General features: G+C 45.7%; 1 protein-coding gene across 1 annotated transcript in view; it reads right to left on the minus strand.

Moving 5' to 3' along the window:
- Positions 1-19,470, minus strand: part of NOX1 (NADPH oxidase 1) — an 81,745-nt gene that overhangs the window by 27,388 nt on the left and 34,887 nt on the right. The window contains exons 4-8 of the mRNA XM_088466797.1: positions 18,822-18,906; positions 10,806-10,948; positions 6,059-6,240; positions 5,726-5,882; positions 1,547-1,639 (exon numbers count right to left, since the gene is read on the minus strand). Of these exons, the coding sequence (XP_088322923.1) occupies positions 1,547-1,639; positions 5,726-5,882; positions 6,059-6,240; positions 10,806-10,948; positions 18,822-18,906 (660 nt within the window). The remainder of the gene's footprint in view (positions 1-1,546; positions 1,640-5,725; positions 5,883-6,058; positions 6,241-10,805; positions 10,949-18,821; positions 18,907-19,470) is intronic.

Raw genomic sequence — 19,470 nt, forward strand, 5'->3', positions numbered from 1 at the left:
AAAGATGGAGGTCTTTTTGACATTCAAACCTGTTTGGTTTTTGTGTAGGAGAAAAGGATAATCCCCTACTTAAAAGGGAAACTTGATCATTGGTGAGGATCCTATCTGTAAGGTTAATGACCCTCAGCTGATCTTGATCTACTTCCTGTATCTGCGAAACTCTTTCGGTTCCTCTCTCCATCCTCGTATATCTCTTTTCCTCCTTCCTTCTCCTCCCCTTGCCCCTTCTGATCTTGGGCTTTCTATCCCTATACCTGATCTGGTATCCTTCAGGTTGCTGTCTAAAAAACTCTGTTTTTTCCAGTTCTTATCAAATGCATTAGATGGTCCTTCACCTTCTGAGGAATCTGCTTCAGATGTTGTATAATGCATTATGTTGGTTTTATTATCGCGTTGTGCGTAATTCCTCCATCTGTACACGTTGTCTTGTGCAAAATCCTGTTTATCTCTTTGGAATTTACGACGCTTTCTCTCTATCACACCCTGCTCAAAGTCCTCAATCTCTTTCTTAAATTTATTGTATGTGACCTGAAATTTATCCAATGTTTCATATTTCTTAAATTTTTCACTTAAGATGGAAATATCATTGGCATATTGGCTTAATAAAATCTCATCATGTTTAATTAAGATTTTTATTAGGTCTTTGGAGCATTGAGTTAATGTATTTTCCCATTCCTTTTTAAGATCTCCATTGACCAATTCGAACGTAGGGAAAATTTTCGGTCTCAAGCCCCTCGGTGTAATATCATTCTTAACATAGTTGTTAAATGTGGTTCTATTCCACCATGTTTTACTCTGTTTTATAAGAATTTGTTTCAATTGATATAAATCGTTAATTCAATTGCCATTAAATCCATCTTGTATATTTAGATCAATATCAAACATAAGATCTTGATCCTTCATAAGTTTTTCTCTTCCCCATTGACTTTGTATCGCCATTGTCATATTTTTGAGCTCTATCTTAGGGCTAACTGTTAACCCACTGCACATTTTTTAGTTTTATGCTGTTTATAAACCACTCGTGGATTTATATTACTGTCACTGAATTAACATTCACTCAACATGAAGGGGGTTATCAGAGTGCATTTACTATCCTCAAGCCATTTATATTTAGTATATATTGTTAATTCCATGCATATTGTTTGTGATCACCCCATAACGCATTTGCTTATAATTTTACATGTATAAGATTTGAGTATGTTATGCATATCCATGCTTAATTGTCTAATGGCACATAATAATCTGTGTACTAGATAATGACAATATTGCTACCCTTATGTGCTTAGGCAAACAATCTGGTCTTCAGTTACTACATATACAGCAAAGGGATTACCAAAAGAGCTTGCGTGGCACCAACTGTGCCCTTTTGTATGTGTGCATTATAATAGATCCATGCTACTACTTCAACAATGACATTTATACAATGTGTACTCCAGTGTTATCTTCTGCAATAAAACACTACTTTACTACTCTCTTCAAAATGACTATCCTCATAAACGCGCACATAACTCACAGACAACATCTATATTACCATTACTGCACTCACCTTTATGACAACAACTCTCTGGCATGAGCGGTAAAACCTTAGGAGCCTTTCAAAAATATATAGTATTATCGGTGCTAAAATCCACTTCCATGTCTGCAGATTAGAGACAAGTCATAATTAAAGAAAGCTTCACTCAAAAAATGCTAATAGGTTATTGTTCAGGATCCTGAATCCTGTATTGCTCTGACAGTAGTCCATAACATGAAGTAAAATGTGTGTGGTGCTAATAATATTCTCGGTAATTTATTAAATCATTACATAAGTACATAATAACAATGCTTCTCATATTTTTACGTAGCAAATTATATTACATTTGGGGCTGAACTGTTTACAGAGCGTGTATTGCATGTTTCCGCAGTGAGTATGCTCCAGAGTAGAGATGTGCGGGGACCCCCGTATTTTGGTTTTGGATCTGGATTCGTTTACATGTTTTAGTTTCGGTTTTGCAAAACCATCCTCAAGTGTTTTGGTTTTGGATCTGGATGTTGTTTTTAACAAAATAGATATAAAGTTTTTAAAAACAGCTAAAATCGTGTAATTTATGCAATCCAAAACTCAAAATTCGGATTTGAAATCTGAATTCCGAACCACAGAAAGAGCAGAACCGCGACTCGGATTGACCTGGATCTCCTCAGGAGATCAGAACTGCGACTCGGGTTTACCTGGATTCACGAAATTCGGGGGGGATTTGGATTTCTGGAGAACCGAACCGCACATCACTACTCCAGAGCCTAGATATATAAATATGGGCGATGCACAGTTGTTTCAATTGCATCTCAACTTGCAAGTGAGGAGGTGTAACTAGTCTGTAAAAGGGCATACTCAAGTTAGCTAGTACAGTTGTGGGTAAGTCAATGAAACTGCAGGCTATCAGAGTTGGACATAAGACTGTTTCCAGATGTAACATTTGAACCTAGTATAGGTTAGTTAGTACATGGGTAGACAACCTGTGGCCAGCACAGCAGTTGCTATGTAACTACACATCCCAGCATGCTTTGTCACAGTTTTGCTTTTAGGGGGACATGCAAAAACTATGGCATGGCATTCTGGGATGTGTAGTTTCAAAGTAGCCACAGGCTGCCTACCCCTGAGCTAGTGCAAGTGCATACAGCTCTGAATACAGGGGAATATATGCATTTATTTCCATGCATGCAATGTGGGAGCATAGATGGCCAATTTACAATCGATTCTGCATCAGGCCCACAGGGAATCATTTTTATAAATGTTGTCCAAGATAAAGAAAAAAGTATTTTGCAGCATAAATAACATTATATTTCACAATCTAATATTGGGCCACACAGTATACCAGCCAATTACATTCTACATAAATCTATTTTGCCATGATTTTATAATAAATGCGGTAGCTTGGCATGCAATACCCCCTTGTACAGGGGCCCATTTATTTATTTAAGAGTTTTAAAACTCGTTGTGTATAATAAATGGTGCTCAAGTCAATCAGATCCCAACTGTCCTGTCATTTTTCAAACAGATGACAAACTTCAGGGATCCGAGGCGATCCAAGCCGCAGCTCAGATCTCCCTGTCTGCCTAGATCCCTACCATACTTGTCTACTTTTGAAAAAGCATTTCAGGGAGATTGTGAAAGTAACACCTATGAGCGCGGCTGTAAAGTGTGCGTGTACTGCTACATCTGAGAGGCGTGCCATAAAATTTACTTACATCCTAATGTAAATGAGCCCAAAAGCAGTTAGTAAGATCTACATGTACAGTATTGTGTTTTACAAGTGGTTTTTATATAAGTAGCCACGGGAAAACTTATATGAAAATGCATGTAGCCATAGGGTTTATTGTGCCTTATAACCAGTGCAAGGAAATGGCACTGATTATACCATTTGAATGTATATAACTCTATATTTCCAAGTATATGATAGCTACATAATGGGGGTAAGGTACAGTATGATCCCTGCCCGAGCCAAAACCTTGAGATTCAGCTGTCGGATCTTGCGGTTTTGGCTAGGGTGCCAATTTTAAAAAGTCCCATTGAAATCAATGAGCTGACCGTTGATTGGCCGTCACCGCTGCACCTCAGCACTGCCGACATTGTCAGCAACCCTGTACTGCCGCCAGCACCCCGCACTCAGAACACTGCTGGCGCTCCTGCACTGCCGACAACACTGGCACTCCCACACTGAGGACACCGCTGGCACCCACCCGCACCACTGGCAAGGAGAACACCGCCTGAACCCCCTCACTGCCGGCACCCCTGAACTGCTGATATTGTCAGCACCCGCGAATTGCCGACACCTCCAGCACTCCCGCACTAAAGACACCATCGCCATCCTCGCACATCCAACACCACCGGCACCCCTGCAGTGCCGACACCGCCGGCACCCCAACATGGAGAACACCGCCGGCACAGCTGCCACCCCCGGGCTGCCGACACCACCAGCACTCCTGCACTGATGACACCGCCTCCACCCCCGAATGGCCGAAACCACCTGCACCCCCGTACTTCCGACACCGCAGGCACCCCATGCACTGAGGACAATGTCGGCACCCTCTGTCACAGCAATTGCACCATTGGTGTATCCAACCCGCACTGTATTTGACCTGCATTGTAAACCTTAACTGTATCCGACCCACACTGTATCCTGCACTGTGTCCAACCCACATTGTATCCAACCCACACTGTATCCCGCACTGTATGCAACCTGCACTGTATCCTACTCGCACTGTATCCGACCCGCGCTGTGTCCGACCCGTGCTGTATCTGACCAGCACTGTATCAGACTTGCACTGTATCAGACCTGCATTGTATCCAGCCTACACTGTATCCCACACTGTATGTGACCAGGACTGTGGTCCTGATTCAGAGCCGGACGCTCTGATAGAGCGCTCGCTCTAAATCAGGGCCGTCCTTCTTAATTTTAGAGCGGCCTCCTGGCTGCTCGTATAGCTGTGGGTGACCACCCACAGCTATAGCGAGTGGCCAGGAAGATGGTCGCGATGGTCAAGACCATCGTGACCATCGGGCTTGCGATGAGACCCTTGTGGTAGGGTCTCGTTGCCGCAAGCCCTAGAGTGCTTTGCACTCCCACTGACATCACTTGTGATGTCAGTGGGGCCGGTCCCAGACAGTAGGCGTTCCCATGGGAACGCCTCCGTCTGGGCAGCCACGCCCCCGGCACGCCCACCAAAGGGAGCGTGCTGTCACTCAACATCGACAGCACGCCCCCTTTGGTACGAGACCTGGAGCGACGGTTTGCCCATCGCTATCCGGGTCTCGCGCATGCGCACGACGGAGCCGGCTCCGTAGTGCGCATGCGCACTGGGCCACCATCGACCCGTGAGATGGTCTGAATCAGGCCCTGTATGCGGCCTGCTTTGTATCCGACTCACACTGTATTCCACACTATATGTGACCAGGACAGTTTTCGACCCATGCTGTATCCAACCTGCACTGTATGTGGCCAGCACTATATCCAACCCAACATTGTATCCCACACTGTATCCAACCTGCACTGTATCCAACCCGCAGGTACGGAAGGCTATTTTTATGGTTGGGGAGATTTGGGGGAACTGTTCGACAATTTGTGCCGCTGCTCTGTTGCAGCCAGTCTTTGGCCCATATTGGTGAACAATATTGTGAGTTGTGAGGTGGTCAAAATTGAGTGGAAATGACTGAAAATGAATGTTACTGAGGTCAATAATATTCTTGGAACAAAAAAGGCCCAAATTATGTGATTTTTTAGCTTTTTTTTGTAAATTTTTGGAAAAAATCCAAAACCTGTCACAGCATTTTGGCAAAACCAAAACCACAACCGGCCGACGAATTAGACCAAAACCAGCAAAAATGGTCCGGCACACATCTCTTGTTAGCAGCTGATTGGCTGGAGCTCCATTATCATACACAACGAGTTTTAAAACTCCTTGCGTATGATAAAACTCATTGATAAATGGGCCCCTGTATCTGTACAAGGGGGTCTTGCATGCCATGCAACAACATCTGCAACAGTTTTGTTTTTTCAAACCTAGTAATATTTCAGTATAATATCCCTGGTTAAGTGGAAATTATGGGTAATCCTTATGCCAATAAAAGGAAACGGTAATACATTGTTATTTATTCAACAAAAGGTGACAGCACTAAAATTAGTGCAAAAATGAAATTATACCAGCCTCAAAATGGAAAGAAATGTGGAGTTTGGGTGACATTACTTACCGCTGGTTCATTGCCTTGGAAACTGGGCATTAGGCACTCATTGTCATCATCATCTCCATCTCTATTATCATCCTCCTTCCATTTAGAGAATGTATTGTGGCAATCCTCATAATCATTGTGGTCCATACTGTCAGGTGTCTGGCCTCTCACTATGCGCCTGAGTGTCATAGTTAGCAGAGAAATGTACCGCAGGGTAAAGTGAGGGCAGTGCATGGGGGACGCATAAAAGAGAGAGAAATATGTTAGAGTAAGATGATAAAGAATACAGTTCCTCATTTCTGATATTGTAAACTGACAGCTTTTTTGAGATGACAGCATGATGTGAATACTCACCCCACTCCATGAATCAGCAGGCCAGCAAAGAAGATGATGAATAGGTGATGTGTATACCAGAAAACCTCAAAGTAACATCTGCGAATAAACTCAGTAGATGATGTGATCATTAGGATCAGTGCCAAGGTGATCACCACACCCGTTATACCAGCAATGCTTGTGAAGCAAAGATATAGCTGTGTCTGTGGGAGGGAAGTGGGGTATAAATATTTATCTCCATATAACAGCTTCTATATAGAAGATACGTAATTATTCAATACCTCTAAAACACTATTATGACTCTTATAGGAAACTTAGGCCCTCATTCAGAGCCGTACGCTCTGAGCAGAGCGCACGTTCTGAATGAGGGCCGCCCTCCATAAAAATGGAGCGTCCTCCTGGACGCTCATATAGCTGTGGGTCACCACCCACAGCCTATACGAGCGTGCAGTTTGATGGCCGCGATGGTCGTGACCATCGCGACCATCGAAACTGCGAGCCGGAGCCTGCGGTTGAGGTTTTCAACCGCAAGCCCCGGAGTGATTTTGGCTCTATCAGAGCCAAAATCACTCCCACTGACATCACTAATGATGTCAGTGGGCCGGCTTCTGACGGGAGGCGTTCCCTTGGGAACGACCCCGTCAGGGAGGCACGCCCCCGGCACGTCCACCAAAGGGGGCGTGCTGTCAATCAACATCGACAGCACGCGCCCTTTAATCAGACACAACGAGCGAAGGACTTTCCTTCGCTCGTCGCGTCTGGCGCATGCGCACGACGGAGCACCCTCCGTCGTGCGCATGCTCAGTGCAGACCATCGACCCATTTGCGAGCGGACAGCCGCTTGCGAGTGGGTCTGAATCAGGGCCTTAGTCCAATCAGGTGCAGTTCTTCTAGGATTCCACCTTCATACATATACCCCTTTTACACCGACTTGAAAATCCCGGGTTGATGCACGTGAACGCGCATCAACCCGGTATCTTTGTCAGTGTAAATGGATCCATTCAGGTCCAGGGAGTCAGGGATCCAACTCGGGTAGCTTGCAGGGTTTGTAACAGGTCGTTCCACCCATCTTTTTTTTTTCATACTTACCTCTCAGATGTCCCATGAAGTAGCGCTGCTGAATGCTCCTGGAAAATGGCCACAGCGGGCATTTTCCCGGCATTTTGCGCATGCGCTTTAGGAAATCACTGGGAAAATGGCTGCCGCGCCATTTCCCGGTGAACTGTGCATGCGCAGTAGACTCTGGGCACACACTAGTTCCCGGAGTCAACTGCTGCTGTCAGTTCACTGACAGCAGCTGCGGAGAGAGGAGGGGGCCCCGGATGGTGAGTGAACACAGACCCCCTCCTCTCTTAATACGCCCCTGCTCCTCTGCCAGTGGCAGACTGCCACTAACCATTTCTATGCAAAGGATTCTTTAGTCATATAGGTGGGAAGGGAGAGGACATTGGGGTACTCTATAATGGGTACAGGGTGTGTGGTGAACAGGGGGGCTCACACCGCACACCCACCACCCATACAATCAGGAGCGGCTTCTACCTTCTTGAACAAGGGGGGCTGCCCATACTGCACTGCAGTCTGGAGGCTAGGAGACAGTCCTGGGCTGGGCAAGCCCCGTCACCTGCCCCAGAGGCAGAGGATTGGCTTCCTATTGGAGCCTTCTCTCTGTTAATCGCAGCCCGAACTGACAGTCCAAGGAGGAGAAAACACCTCACATTGCAGACCCAGCAAAACACCACTCAACGTGTAGTGTAGACGCTGGGCTGTGACTTTAATCACACAGAAATTAGTTTCAAACACATACAAAGTCGCAGGTGAAGCACAATGAAACTCGTCATGAGAAAAAGACACTGGTGCTGCATGGTAATACTTTGTATACAGATTCAGGCCTACTCGCACACAGATGTACAAATGTCACACAGCAAATTGATCAGTGCAATCTAGCAAAGTAATTTAGTCACTTCCAGTTTTTTTGTTTATGTGAATAAGATGCACATTTTTAGTGAGAAAGACACCAAGCCGCCCAGTTTGGCAAAGGCTCGCTTTGGGGGCCAAAATACTTTTGTTGTCCTGTCAAACTGGCTCCCAGAATGAAGCATTATAACCCCCCTTGCATTGTGCAGTGCCATTTCCCGGTGCCACACATAGGCCCCCATTTATTAATGATCGCATTTGCAATGAGATCAGCACATGTCAGTACTGCCCATGCAATCATAATGGCCAGATGTATCATCCGGGACATGCAGGCACACCGGCTCTGAAAGGAGCCCGTCCCTGCGATGTCTCTGGAGACCTGCCGGCCAGTGCCGGGACTGGCAGCCATTGCCGGGGGAGGGTTCCCAGGGAACCCTCCGCCAGCTAATTATGTGGTGGTAGCCCATAGGCTACAGTGGCTACGCCATCTTCAGATGGCGTTAGCTGAGGGTGACAATATTGATAAATCTGGCAGTATCACAACCTATGGGGGATGTGGCTGCCTGCGGGAACAGAGGGGTCACAGCAGGTATCGTAGATAACAGCTAACAGCCGCGCGCCCGGCACTTTGGTCAGAGAATGCCGGTTACCGCGCCTTAACACCCTTGTTAAGACGCGATGACCGCGATAACTGGTATTCTCCAGCCACACAGCGCACTGAATTGAATTCGCATTGAATTTAATCGCCCCCATAGAGAGCAACATTATACTATACGAAAAAAATCTTATAGACCAATATACAATAGAAAATAAACACTATACAAAGTATAGTACAGTGCAGATGCCAAATATCTGTGCTGGCAATACAATGCAGACCCCAGATGCTATGCAGCTATACAATATGCCAGCGTTTTCAAACACTGTGCTGTAGCACACTAGTGTACGAGCGGTTGTCAAGTGCACACACCGCATGGCCGGATAGTGTGCCTTGGCTATTTTAAAATCTTGTGTAGTGTGCCTTGAGTTGAAAAGGTTGAAAATCACTGCAATATACAGTATATCTGTTGTTTGTCCAGGTTCTAACGTGGAGATGCATCAAACCTTCTAAAGTCCTCTGTTTCAAAAACGTGTTCTGCTGACATTCTTGGTAGATGAGATGTGGGGAGTGCAGTAGTTACAGGCAGCTACATTTTATTTTAATATAATAAGTGGTTACTAATACTGACTCCATCCTGCTGAATATAGGGCCTGATTCAGACCCACTCGCGAGCGGCTGTCCGCTCGCAAGTGGGTCGATGTTCTGCACTGAGCATGCGCACGACAGAGGGAGCTCCGTCGTGCGCATGCGCCAGACGCGACGAGCGAAGGATTTTCCTTCGCTCGTAGTGTCTCTTCAAAGGGGGCGTGCTGTCGATGTTGACTGACAGCACGCCCCCTTTGGTGGGCGTGCCGGGGGCGTGCCTTCCTGCCGGGGGCGTTCCCACGGGAACGCCTCCCGTCAGAAGCCGGCCCACTGACATCACTAGTGATGTCAGTGGGAGTGATTTTGGCTCTGATAGAGCCAAAATCACTCCGAGCCTTGTGGTTGAAAAACTCAACCACAGGCTTTTGTACGCAGTTTCGATGGTCGCGATGGTCACGAACATCGCGGCCATCAAACTGCACGCTCGTATAGGCTGTGGGTGGTGACCCGCAGCTATACGAGCGCCCAGGAGGACGCTCCATTTTTATGGAGGGCGGCCCTCATTCAGAGCGTGCGCTCTGCTCAGAGCGTACGGCTCTGAATGAGGGCCATAGTGCTCTAATTTTGCATGTTTTTGGTTAATTTATTTTAGTAGACACAGACCCTACTTTTGTTGAGCGGTTCTTATTTTCAATTAGTTAAGTGCAGCTGTCCACACTTCTGTACTTATGTCCAGGTGTACACTGTTTTGTACAGTGGATTAAAACAAATTCCATATTAAAGTTCCATCTTGCTTAATGAAAGGAGAAGTATCCCTGTTGTGTTTCTTCCTCATCATTGTTAAGGAGCAAATGTATTGAGGTGCGGTTTGGTAAATCACAGATTTTTGATGATTTTGTTGGCCAATTTTAAAAAGACATTGGCCCTCATTCAGCGGCGGTCGCAAGAAGCGAGCGCTCGCTCTGAATGAGGGCGGCTGCTTGTCTTTTCAAGTGCGGCCTCCTGGTCGCTAGCTAAGCTGTGGGTTATCACCCACAGCTTTAGCGACCAACCAGGTTGATGGTCGCGATGGTCAAGACCATCTCGACCATCGGGGCTTGCGACCTAAGGTTGGGTCTTGGCAACCGCAAGCCCCAGGGAGCTTCCTGCTCTGATCGAGCAGGAAGCTCCCAACTGACATCACTGCTGATGTCAGTGCGGCCGCCTACAAAACGGCAGGCGTTCCTTAAGGAACGCCTCCGTTTGTGAAACCACCCCCCCACCACGCCTACAAAACGGGGCGAGCTGTCGATCAACATCGACAGCCACCCCTTTTGTAGTGTGCTCCGGAGCGAGAGAAATTATCTCTCGCTCCGGGGCATGCACACGCGCAGTGCGGCCGCTGCGCGTGCACAGGGCCTAAACATCGACCCGGTTGCGAGTGCTCAGCGCTTGCGACCGGGTCTAAATGTGGGCCAATGTTATTAAAGACAAACCCAAAACGCCTTTCATCATTGCCGTCTTAAAAACGTCCTTCAAAGTCGCCAAAAATAGGCGACTTTGCAAACCAGTACCTCAATGCATTAACCCCCACAGCCTTTATCAGCTCATGAAATAAAAATGTATAAGAGAGATTAGTTTCTAGAAGAGTAGTCTAGTAGAAGAATACCATGAAAATGTATGATATACTACCTCAGTCTTGAATCTGATTGGGTTGACCCAGTCACCATGCTCGCTACCAATGCTCGATAACATTCCTTCAATTGTGGTTATTGTGGATTGTGCACCATCATAAAATCTTTCAACATTAAACAAGTGTGCAATGGTGTGAACAGCTGAAAGGAGAATAATATATTAGGGTACATAAAAGTATACATGAGCAGATTACAGATAAATCAAGTAAAGGACTACTGAGCTAATATAGTTAGTTTATATAAAAGATTCACAAATATATATTTGCTAAAAATGGGTCATAATAGAAAACAGTAATGTAATATAAGCAATGTAACTCTGCAAAAGGAAATAGATAATAAGAACACATTTTGTAAAATATACCAGAATCCCATTTAAAAGTTACAGTATAATAATCCAATGAAATTCAGCTAAAATAGGAATTCTAGGATTTTTGGATTATCGAAAGAAACCGAAGTACCTGGAGGAAGCCCATCAGGGGCGTCTTAACAGAGGAGGGGGCCTCTCCCCCCTCCTGTGCGGGGCCCCCTCCTCTCTCCGCGGTGGCCGGCAGCCGTCTGATGCAGCTGGCCAGCCACCGGTGCGTTAGTAGACTCCGGGCACTAGAGTGTGCTCGGAGTCTACTGCGTATGCGCAGAATGCTGAGTTAATGGCCGCGGCGGCCATTTTCCGGCGTTCTGTGCATGCACAGTAAACTCTGGGCACTAGAGTGTGCCCGGAGTCTACTGCGCATGCACAGAACACCGGAAAAATGGGGACCACGGACAGGTAAGTTTAAAATAATATGGGTGCAGGGTGTGCGGTGCGGGGCCCCCCTGGACCCGGGGGCCCGTGTGCCCCGCACACACTGCACCCATTATAAATACACCACTGAAGCCCATGCAGGCAAGGGGAGAGATATACAAACTCCCCACAGTTAAGGTGCATACACACGTAACGATTTTTTTAACGATTTGTTGTTAACGACATCGTTATCGTTCAATCGTTCAAAAAATCATTCAGTTTCTGAGTTATAACGATGAACGATAATCGTTCAAGCGCGCTTCCGTTTGTAGTTTGTAGTTCATCGTCCATTTCAGACTGTCCAACATAACAAAATTCATTAAGGGAAGGAACATTTTTCATTCATCGTTGTAAAAATCGTCCATGACACTTCAAAAAATTGTTCACTTTTTCAAGGGAAAATCTGACAGAAAATCTGACAGAAAATCGTTGGTTACAAAATCGTTACGAGTGTATTTTCGCAAAAAATACCGTGATTAAGTGCCCGCGCATGCGCCGACCGGTCGCCGCTGCTACCCCCCCAACGGCGCTAAGCCCTGCCACCGGTGCTAAGCCCCGCCCCCACGATCACAGACCCCCCCTCCCCCCCGCGACCCCCCCTCCCTTAATAGCACTTACCTGCATGCTCCAGGCCTCCGATGATGGTCTACATTCCTCCGGTCAGGTGATCTCCCAAACTGCACTGGGGCCCGATCACCTGATGACTGGGCCGCAGTGCACTGTGGGAGACCAGCTGACCGGAGGGGAGACATCACCGGAGGCCCGATCACCGATCCCTGGAGTCAGGTAAGTAATTTTTTTTTTACTATTTTTTTATTCTTTTTTTTTACTGTGATCAGCTTGTGGTCTGTTTAGACCACACAGCTGATTACTGGGACTGACTCCCGGCTCTGCTCTCCCCGTTAGAGCAGGGCAGGAGGCCAGTAACCGGGGGAGACCCTGGATAACGCCACCTCCAGGTGGCGTTATTATCACAGGGCTTTCCCCGATATTTTTTCACATTTTATTTTTAGTAACTCTGATCGGATCACATTTCCCATTACAATTATGGGAAATGTGATCTGCTTTACTAAAAATAAGTGATAATTAGGGGTTGAAGTAGAATTTTATGAATTCTACGCCAATTGCCCTGTAATAACAATAGGTGATACTAAAATAATGTGAAATGGGTGTGAAAACACCCTTTTTCACTTTATTTTAGTAAAAATAATGTTAATAAATAGAGCCCTTAGTATTTTCGGAGCTTGATGAATTTAGGTCCTCAGCGGGCCAGATTGGGGCTGAAAGGTAAGCAGGAGATATTCATGATATCTCCTGAGTTACCTTTGTGAATAGCGCTGACACTTAATTTCTACGAAGATAGTTGAAAATTTTAATTTTCACCAACTTTGTACAAATGAAGGGATGATGAATAGATCTCTCAGACACCCATCTGGATTACCCTTATCCTTGTCGCTACAGAAAGTACTAACAGGAGTTTTTTATTCCCTTTTGCTGTCTGTGAATTATTATTTTAACCGTAAATAATTTTCTCTAAATCCATTAGGCGACACTGGACCAGCGGAATTAGAGCCTCCCTAAGGCTCCATGAATCTGTCCAGAAAGCACTCCAAGCTAGAATAATGTGCCTTCACATAGTAAGAGACAAATTCACCTGTCCCGGTATAAACCATAACGAATCACAGGTGTGATCCACCTGGCTATAGTTTGTTTTGAGGCAGGTGAACCTTTCTTGCAGTAAGGTATCCACAAAACAAGACCTCTTGATAGTACTTGATAGTACATCATGCAATGCATTCAACACATGAACGCCAGTCAGCCCTGGCTGGAAATCGCTGGGGAGGTGGGGACCCCTCCAATAAAGGGGTTCCCCCTCTCCAAGGCACCCCACGCCTGGGCTATCCCCAGCACCACTGGGCGGTAGGTGCCGGGTTGATTGTGTAAAAAATAAATGAGAAATATTGTCTTTTACATTACAGTAGAACTAGAGGTCCCAGCAAGCCTCCGTCACATTCTGGTACTTGTACTTCCTATCATAGGATACTAGCGTTCCCGCTAGGCTGTTTTAGCGGGACGCCACGCCCTGCCCTATTTCTGAAGGGCAGAGAGCACCCTGCCCTCCAGCGCGGTGCCCCGCTGAGACAGCCTGCGGGTTCTCTCTCCACAGGGTCACAGTGTCCCGCGGGTGCTGAAAAATGGTGGCACAGCAGTCACCGCCAGTGAATGGATGCCGGGCGCATGCGCCTGGCATCCATTCACTAAAACCACAGCGCATGGGAGCTGTCCGGCATGTCCGTAAGTGCCAGGCATGCACCCAGGAGTGACGAAAAGGGGACGCGTCATAAAGACATGCCCCCTTTTCTTTGGCCACGCCCCCTATTCATGCAGAAGTGCCCTAGCTCTATGTACGGCAACCTGCCTGCTGCCGGACCTAGAGTGAACACTAGGATACAATGTAGCAGTTCTCACCACAGACTTCAATGGTGCTTTACCACCATTGAAGTGTATTGGAGAACGGTTGACAGACAGCCTGCAGCTCCTACGGAGGTGCCCGCTGATTGGATGCCAGCTCTTCTAATGACGAGTCACCCGGCTCATTTGGTGTCCATATCTATTTTAATATTTATTTTGCAGGTGAACTACAGGTACCAGCGGGCCCTTAAGGCTCTTCATTCTGGTACTCGTAGTTCTACAAGTACCAGCATGCGGGAGAGGCTTGCTGGGACCTCTAGTTCTACTGTAAAAGACAATATTATCTCATCAATTTTTTACACAATCAACCCAGCAGCCACCACCAAGGGATGCCGGGGATAGCCCCAGGCTGTCACCACCCGGCCTGGGGTGCCCTAAAGAGGGGGAATCACTTAATTGGGGGGTCCAAACCTCCCCAGGGATCCCAAGCCTGGGCTGACTAGCGGTCAGGTGCTGAATGCTTTGGCCGGAGGACCCAGTGAAAGGGTCCTCCGGCTGTTTCATTTACACCTCAGCTAGAAAGAGTCCATTGCTGGTTCGGGAAAATACAGGGGACCCCTTCTTATTTTGTCCCCTGTATTTCCACCAACAGGACTAGCTCACTGAGCCCAGTGCTAGTTGATGAAAATACAGGGAACGGTAAATTTTTTGTCCCCTGTATATTCACAACCAGTACCGGCTCAGAACAGCATGGTCCTGGTTATGCTTTTATAGGGGTCCCCCATGTTGCTGTTTTTTTACTTTTAACATTTTACTATTTTTTTAACACAGAAAGTCCTTCACAGGTCTCACTGATCTGTGAAGGCTTCTGAGTAACTCGGACCTTGTGATGAAAGCCGCATTACACGGTCCGAGTTTTCATATGAAAAAGCTCACATGGACTCACACAATGAAATAGCATCAAACTCAAAAGTTTGCAGGTTATTACATTTGCCAAGTTGTAGGACAAACTCAGACCTTCAAAATGTTCGTGAGTTTGAACTCACACAAAAACTCAGACATTTGGCCCATTATTTTTTCCATATCTTGGTTCATCAATTTAGTATGTCCATTATGTATTGTATTGTACTGTACTGTAAGTCACTGTAAATCAATCTATTTGTTTATATACTTTGTAAGGCGCTGCGGAACACTTGTGGTGCCATATAAATAAACAATAATAATAATAATACTCTGATGATGGTAAGCTAAAGAGAAGCTTAAGTTAACATAAAAGCACTTGCAAAAGGCTTTCCAGCTCTTGGAAGTAAACTGTACTTTCTGATCAGACACAATGTTCTTAGGGAACCCATGCAGCCTAAAGATTTGATTGATGAATAGAATACATCAGCCAGCTTCAGAGCTGATGGTAACCCGTTGAAAGGAACAAAATGAGCTGCCTTAGAAAACTTGTCCACCATTATCCAGATGGTATTAAATCCTTGACAAGAGAGTAGCTTCGTAGTAAAGTTTATGGAAATATGTGTCCACGGATGATCTGGAGTTGGAAAAGGTGTAGAGAACCTATAGGAGCTTGAGGCTGCATCTTGTGCAAAGGTAGAACATGCTGCCACAAAATCTTTTACATCCTTATGAATAGAGGGTCACAAGAAACTCCTGAGGATTAGGTCCAGGGTTTTTTTCATCCACGCCCACTTGAGTAACTTCGGGCATAGTTCAGGTGACACAAATGATTTTCCCAGGGGGAATTTTCACCCCAGCTAGTTGTGGAGATGAGACAAGTGGGATCCAAGATAGTTTTCTTGTTAAAATAAGCCTCCTTATCAGTACCACAGAATGAGCGGGATAGTATGTAATGATCAGGTTAGAGAGGTTGAAAAACCATGGCCACCTGGCTTGGTCGTAGTTTAAACAATGCACAGTCTGTAAGTAGAGCAGATTTTTATGATCAGTGCGAAGATGGAAGTGAGTATAGGATCTTTTTTTCATCTCCTCCGAATGGGATTCTACTTGGACAAGTGGACTAGAACATCTGGCAGCAGGTAAGTATGTGTGATTGATGTATGTGTGTAATAAACTTGTACTATTTAAGGTTTGTGTGTACTGTCTTTATTTAACTATTTATTGTACAGTGGAGGTACGGGTGCTGGCCGCCTGCTGGCACTTGTAGTTCCACAAGTGCCAAAGGGCAGGCATGCTGGCACCTGTAGATCCATGGTAAAATACAATAGTTTACTTTGATTTTACACTTTATTACCCCCGTACCCACAGCCCAAGGGTGCAGGGAAGAGCCCCGAGCTTCAGACCAAGCCTGGGGTTTCGGGAGAGGGGGGACCCCTTTTACCGAGAGCCGGTAATAGGGTCTCCTGGCTGTGGCATTACACCCCAGTTGGTTTGGTCCGGTGCTGGTTTTAAATATAGGGGGACCCCTATGCAATTTTTCCCCTATATTTAAAACCAGGACTGGCCCAGCAGCCTGGTGCTGGTACCTAAATCACGGTAGAACCCTACTCATTTTGTTCTCCGTAATTTTGGGTACCAGGACAGACTGACAAGCTAGTCCGGGGCTAGTTAGGCTTTTTGGGGGGGACCCTATCTAATTTTTAAAAAATATATAACCCTAATTTAACGATTTACAGGCAGAAACATACACAAATCACACTGATCGGTGTATGTTTCTGGCAAACTCGCAGCTCTGGAAGTGAGTGTTTAAAACTTCAATTTGGCAGAGAGTTTGCTGTCATCTCACCCGAGCTTGTCATCCCGATTCTTTGTAAATTTGAGAGATGTATATTTTAGGGAAAAAGTACTTCCGAGTTGTCCCGAAGGTGAGTTGATTCGAGTTAGCTATCTCCCCCTAGTTTTACGAGTGAGAAAAGAGAAATCTCACTCTCTCATCTGACTTTACCTTTAGTAAATTTGCAAGATGAAAAACAACCCTTAAATCAATCGAGATTGACATCTCCCGGCACTAAGCCCCGCCCCCCGCTATTGCGGACCCCCGCGAACCCCATGATCCGGGCCTCCGGTGATGTCTTCCATGCCTCTGGTCAGGTGATATCCCATACTGCACTGGGACCCGATCACCTGATGACCAGGCCGCAGTGCAGCATGGGAGACCAGCTGACCGGAGGGAGAACATCACCCGAAGACTCGATCACCGGTCCCTGGAGTCAGGTAAGTAAATTTTTTTTTTTTTTACTTTTTTTTTTTTTTGCAGTGAATCAGCTTGTGGTCTGTTTAGACCACACAGCTGATTACTGGGACCGACTCCCGGCTCTGCTCTCCCCGTTAGAGCAGAATAGGAGTCCGGTAACTGGGGGACACCCTGGATAACGCCACCTCCAGGGCCTCCCTAGGTATTTTTTTCACAATTTATTTTTAGTAACTACCAGACAGATCACATTTCCCATTACAATTATGGGAAATGCGATCTGCTTACTAAAAATAAGTGATACTTAGGGGTTGGAGTAGAATTTTACGAATTCTACTCCAATTGCCCTGTAATAACTATAGGTGATACTAAAATAATGTGAAAAGGGTGTGAAAACACCCTTTTTCACTTTATTTTAGTCAAAATAATGTTAATAAATAGAGCCCTTAATCATATAGGGAGACGATTTGAATTTGGCGCTAAGCGCGAGGTCACGTTTGGCCTGCTTGCCCCTTTAAATTTTACACTGAACGGCATGCTCCTCCCTATGAGTATACCCCTGCCGCTGGGGGGAAAGAGCTGGAGCCGCCTACACTGTGGCCGGGTAGAGGGGCAATGAACAGCCCACAGATGGTAGGCAGATAGGAGTTAGTAGGGCAGAAGGCTGAGGCGAGTGCTAGACAGTAGGAGACAGGCTCCTGCCTGTCACAGCACTGCAGCCGCCCGGGGAGAACTAGTGCCACTGAAGCCAGGCTCTGATGTGCTGTGACAGAGTTTAAGCAAATCAGACATGGAGCAGGGGTGTTGTAATGTCCAGATCTCTCCCATCCTATCTCCGAGAAACTAGGGGGAACCCATAATTTGAACAAAGATATTCTCCTCTTTCAAATTATATGTCCTCTTATTAGTTATTGTTTGATCCCCATGCAGTAACACCCTGCTCTACAGAAAGTGTTAGGCCTTATAGGGTTGGGGAAGGTTATAATTCCCAGATCTCTCCCATCCTGGCCAGGGCCAGATTAACAATGGGGCGGATGGAGCTCCAGCTCCAGGCCTCCACATAAATATAGGCCCATCAACATGACAGCATGATTACCAGGTGCCTAGCTGGCCATACATTTTAAGTATTTAAATAGTTTTTCTAGTCCCCGTTCCCCCACAAAAAAATTAAATTTTTCTATTTCTATGTAGTTAGGGATACATTGTGTTCATAGTGTAGGGGGTGTACACACCAAGGTGACTCTGACCACTCCCACACAGCACCGATCATAGCTCCTGCCTTTCTCAGTATAGGCCCTTGAACATTTTCAGCTCCAGGCCCATGTGGGCCTTAATCCGGCCCTGATCCTGGCCCATATGCCTTCATTTGATGAAGCACAATGTCTAGTTTTCAAAACGATATGCCTTGTTGTTATTATTCCTGCACATATTTTGCCTTTCATTGAAGAGGCAAGACGGTCAAACTAGCAAACTAATGGTGTGCTCTGAAAATTCAAAGTGAATAAAACAAGGTATAATGACTACCTACTGTGTATTGTGATTCAATAGAGCATGTAATGTCCTGTCCCATACTAAAAATTTGTTGTCTTTTTTTTTTTATAAAAGTTGGAACACATAAAGCATAATAGCTCCAGAGACATGTCATAGTAATTTAGTGCAAATGTTACCTGTCATTAGAGCAATAGTATAACCCAGCAGCTTGTGGAAAGCAAGATTGTTGTCAAGCTGTTTCCTCATAGATCGTTGACCGCACTGGAAAATGAAAAATATACTTTAGGAACAATTAGACACATACTTTCAGTGCATGCTTCTTTTAAGCAATGCATGCCCAATACTGCACAGGCAGTATATATCTTATGGCAAGATTATAACACACTTGAATATGTCACAAGTTAATAAAGGTTTACTTTCATCAACCAATGAATCATTGATTACAATAAATTGTCTGGCGGTGCTCCCCTAGAGTTTAAAATATTCAATTCAGGAGCGTAGCCAGAACTTTGTGGGCCCTATAGCATCATTTTGAAGGGGCCCATGTCCCAATGCTTCTAGAGTGACAGTTCTCTCAGCAGCAGTTGTTCATTTTATGCCCCATAGTAATGCCTTAGTTCATGTTATATCCCACAGTAGTTCCCTAGTTCCTTTTATGAGCCATAGTAATTCCCTAGTTGGTGTCATGCCCCATCATAATGCCCTAGTTTATTTTATAGCCCATAGTAGGTTCCATGTTAATTTTATGCCCCATAGTAGTGTCCTCCAGTTCATATAACTCCACATTGTTATGCTCCAGTTCACAATATGCCCCACTGTAGCTCA

The sequence above is a fragment of the Taudactylus pleione genome, unplaced genomic scaffold, assembly GCF_031769625.1.
Source record: "Taudactylus pleione unplaced genomic scaffold, aTauple2 ptg000009l, whole genome shotgun sequence".
In the NCBI taxonomy this organism is placed as follows: Eukaryota; Metazoa; Chordata; class Amphibia; order Anura; family Myobatrachidae; genus Taudactylus; species Taudactylus pleione.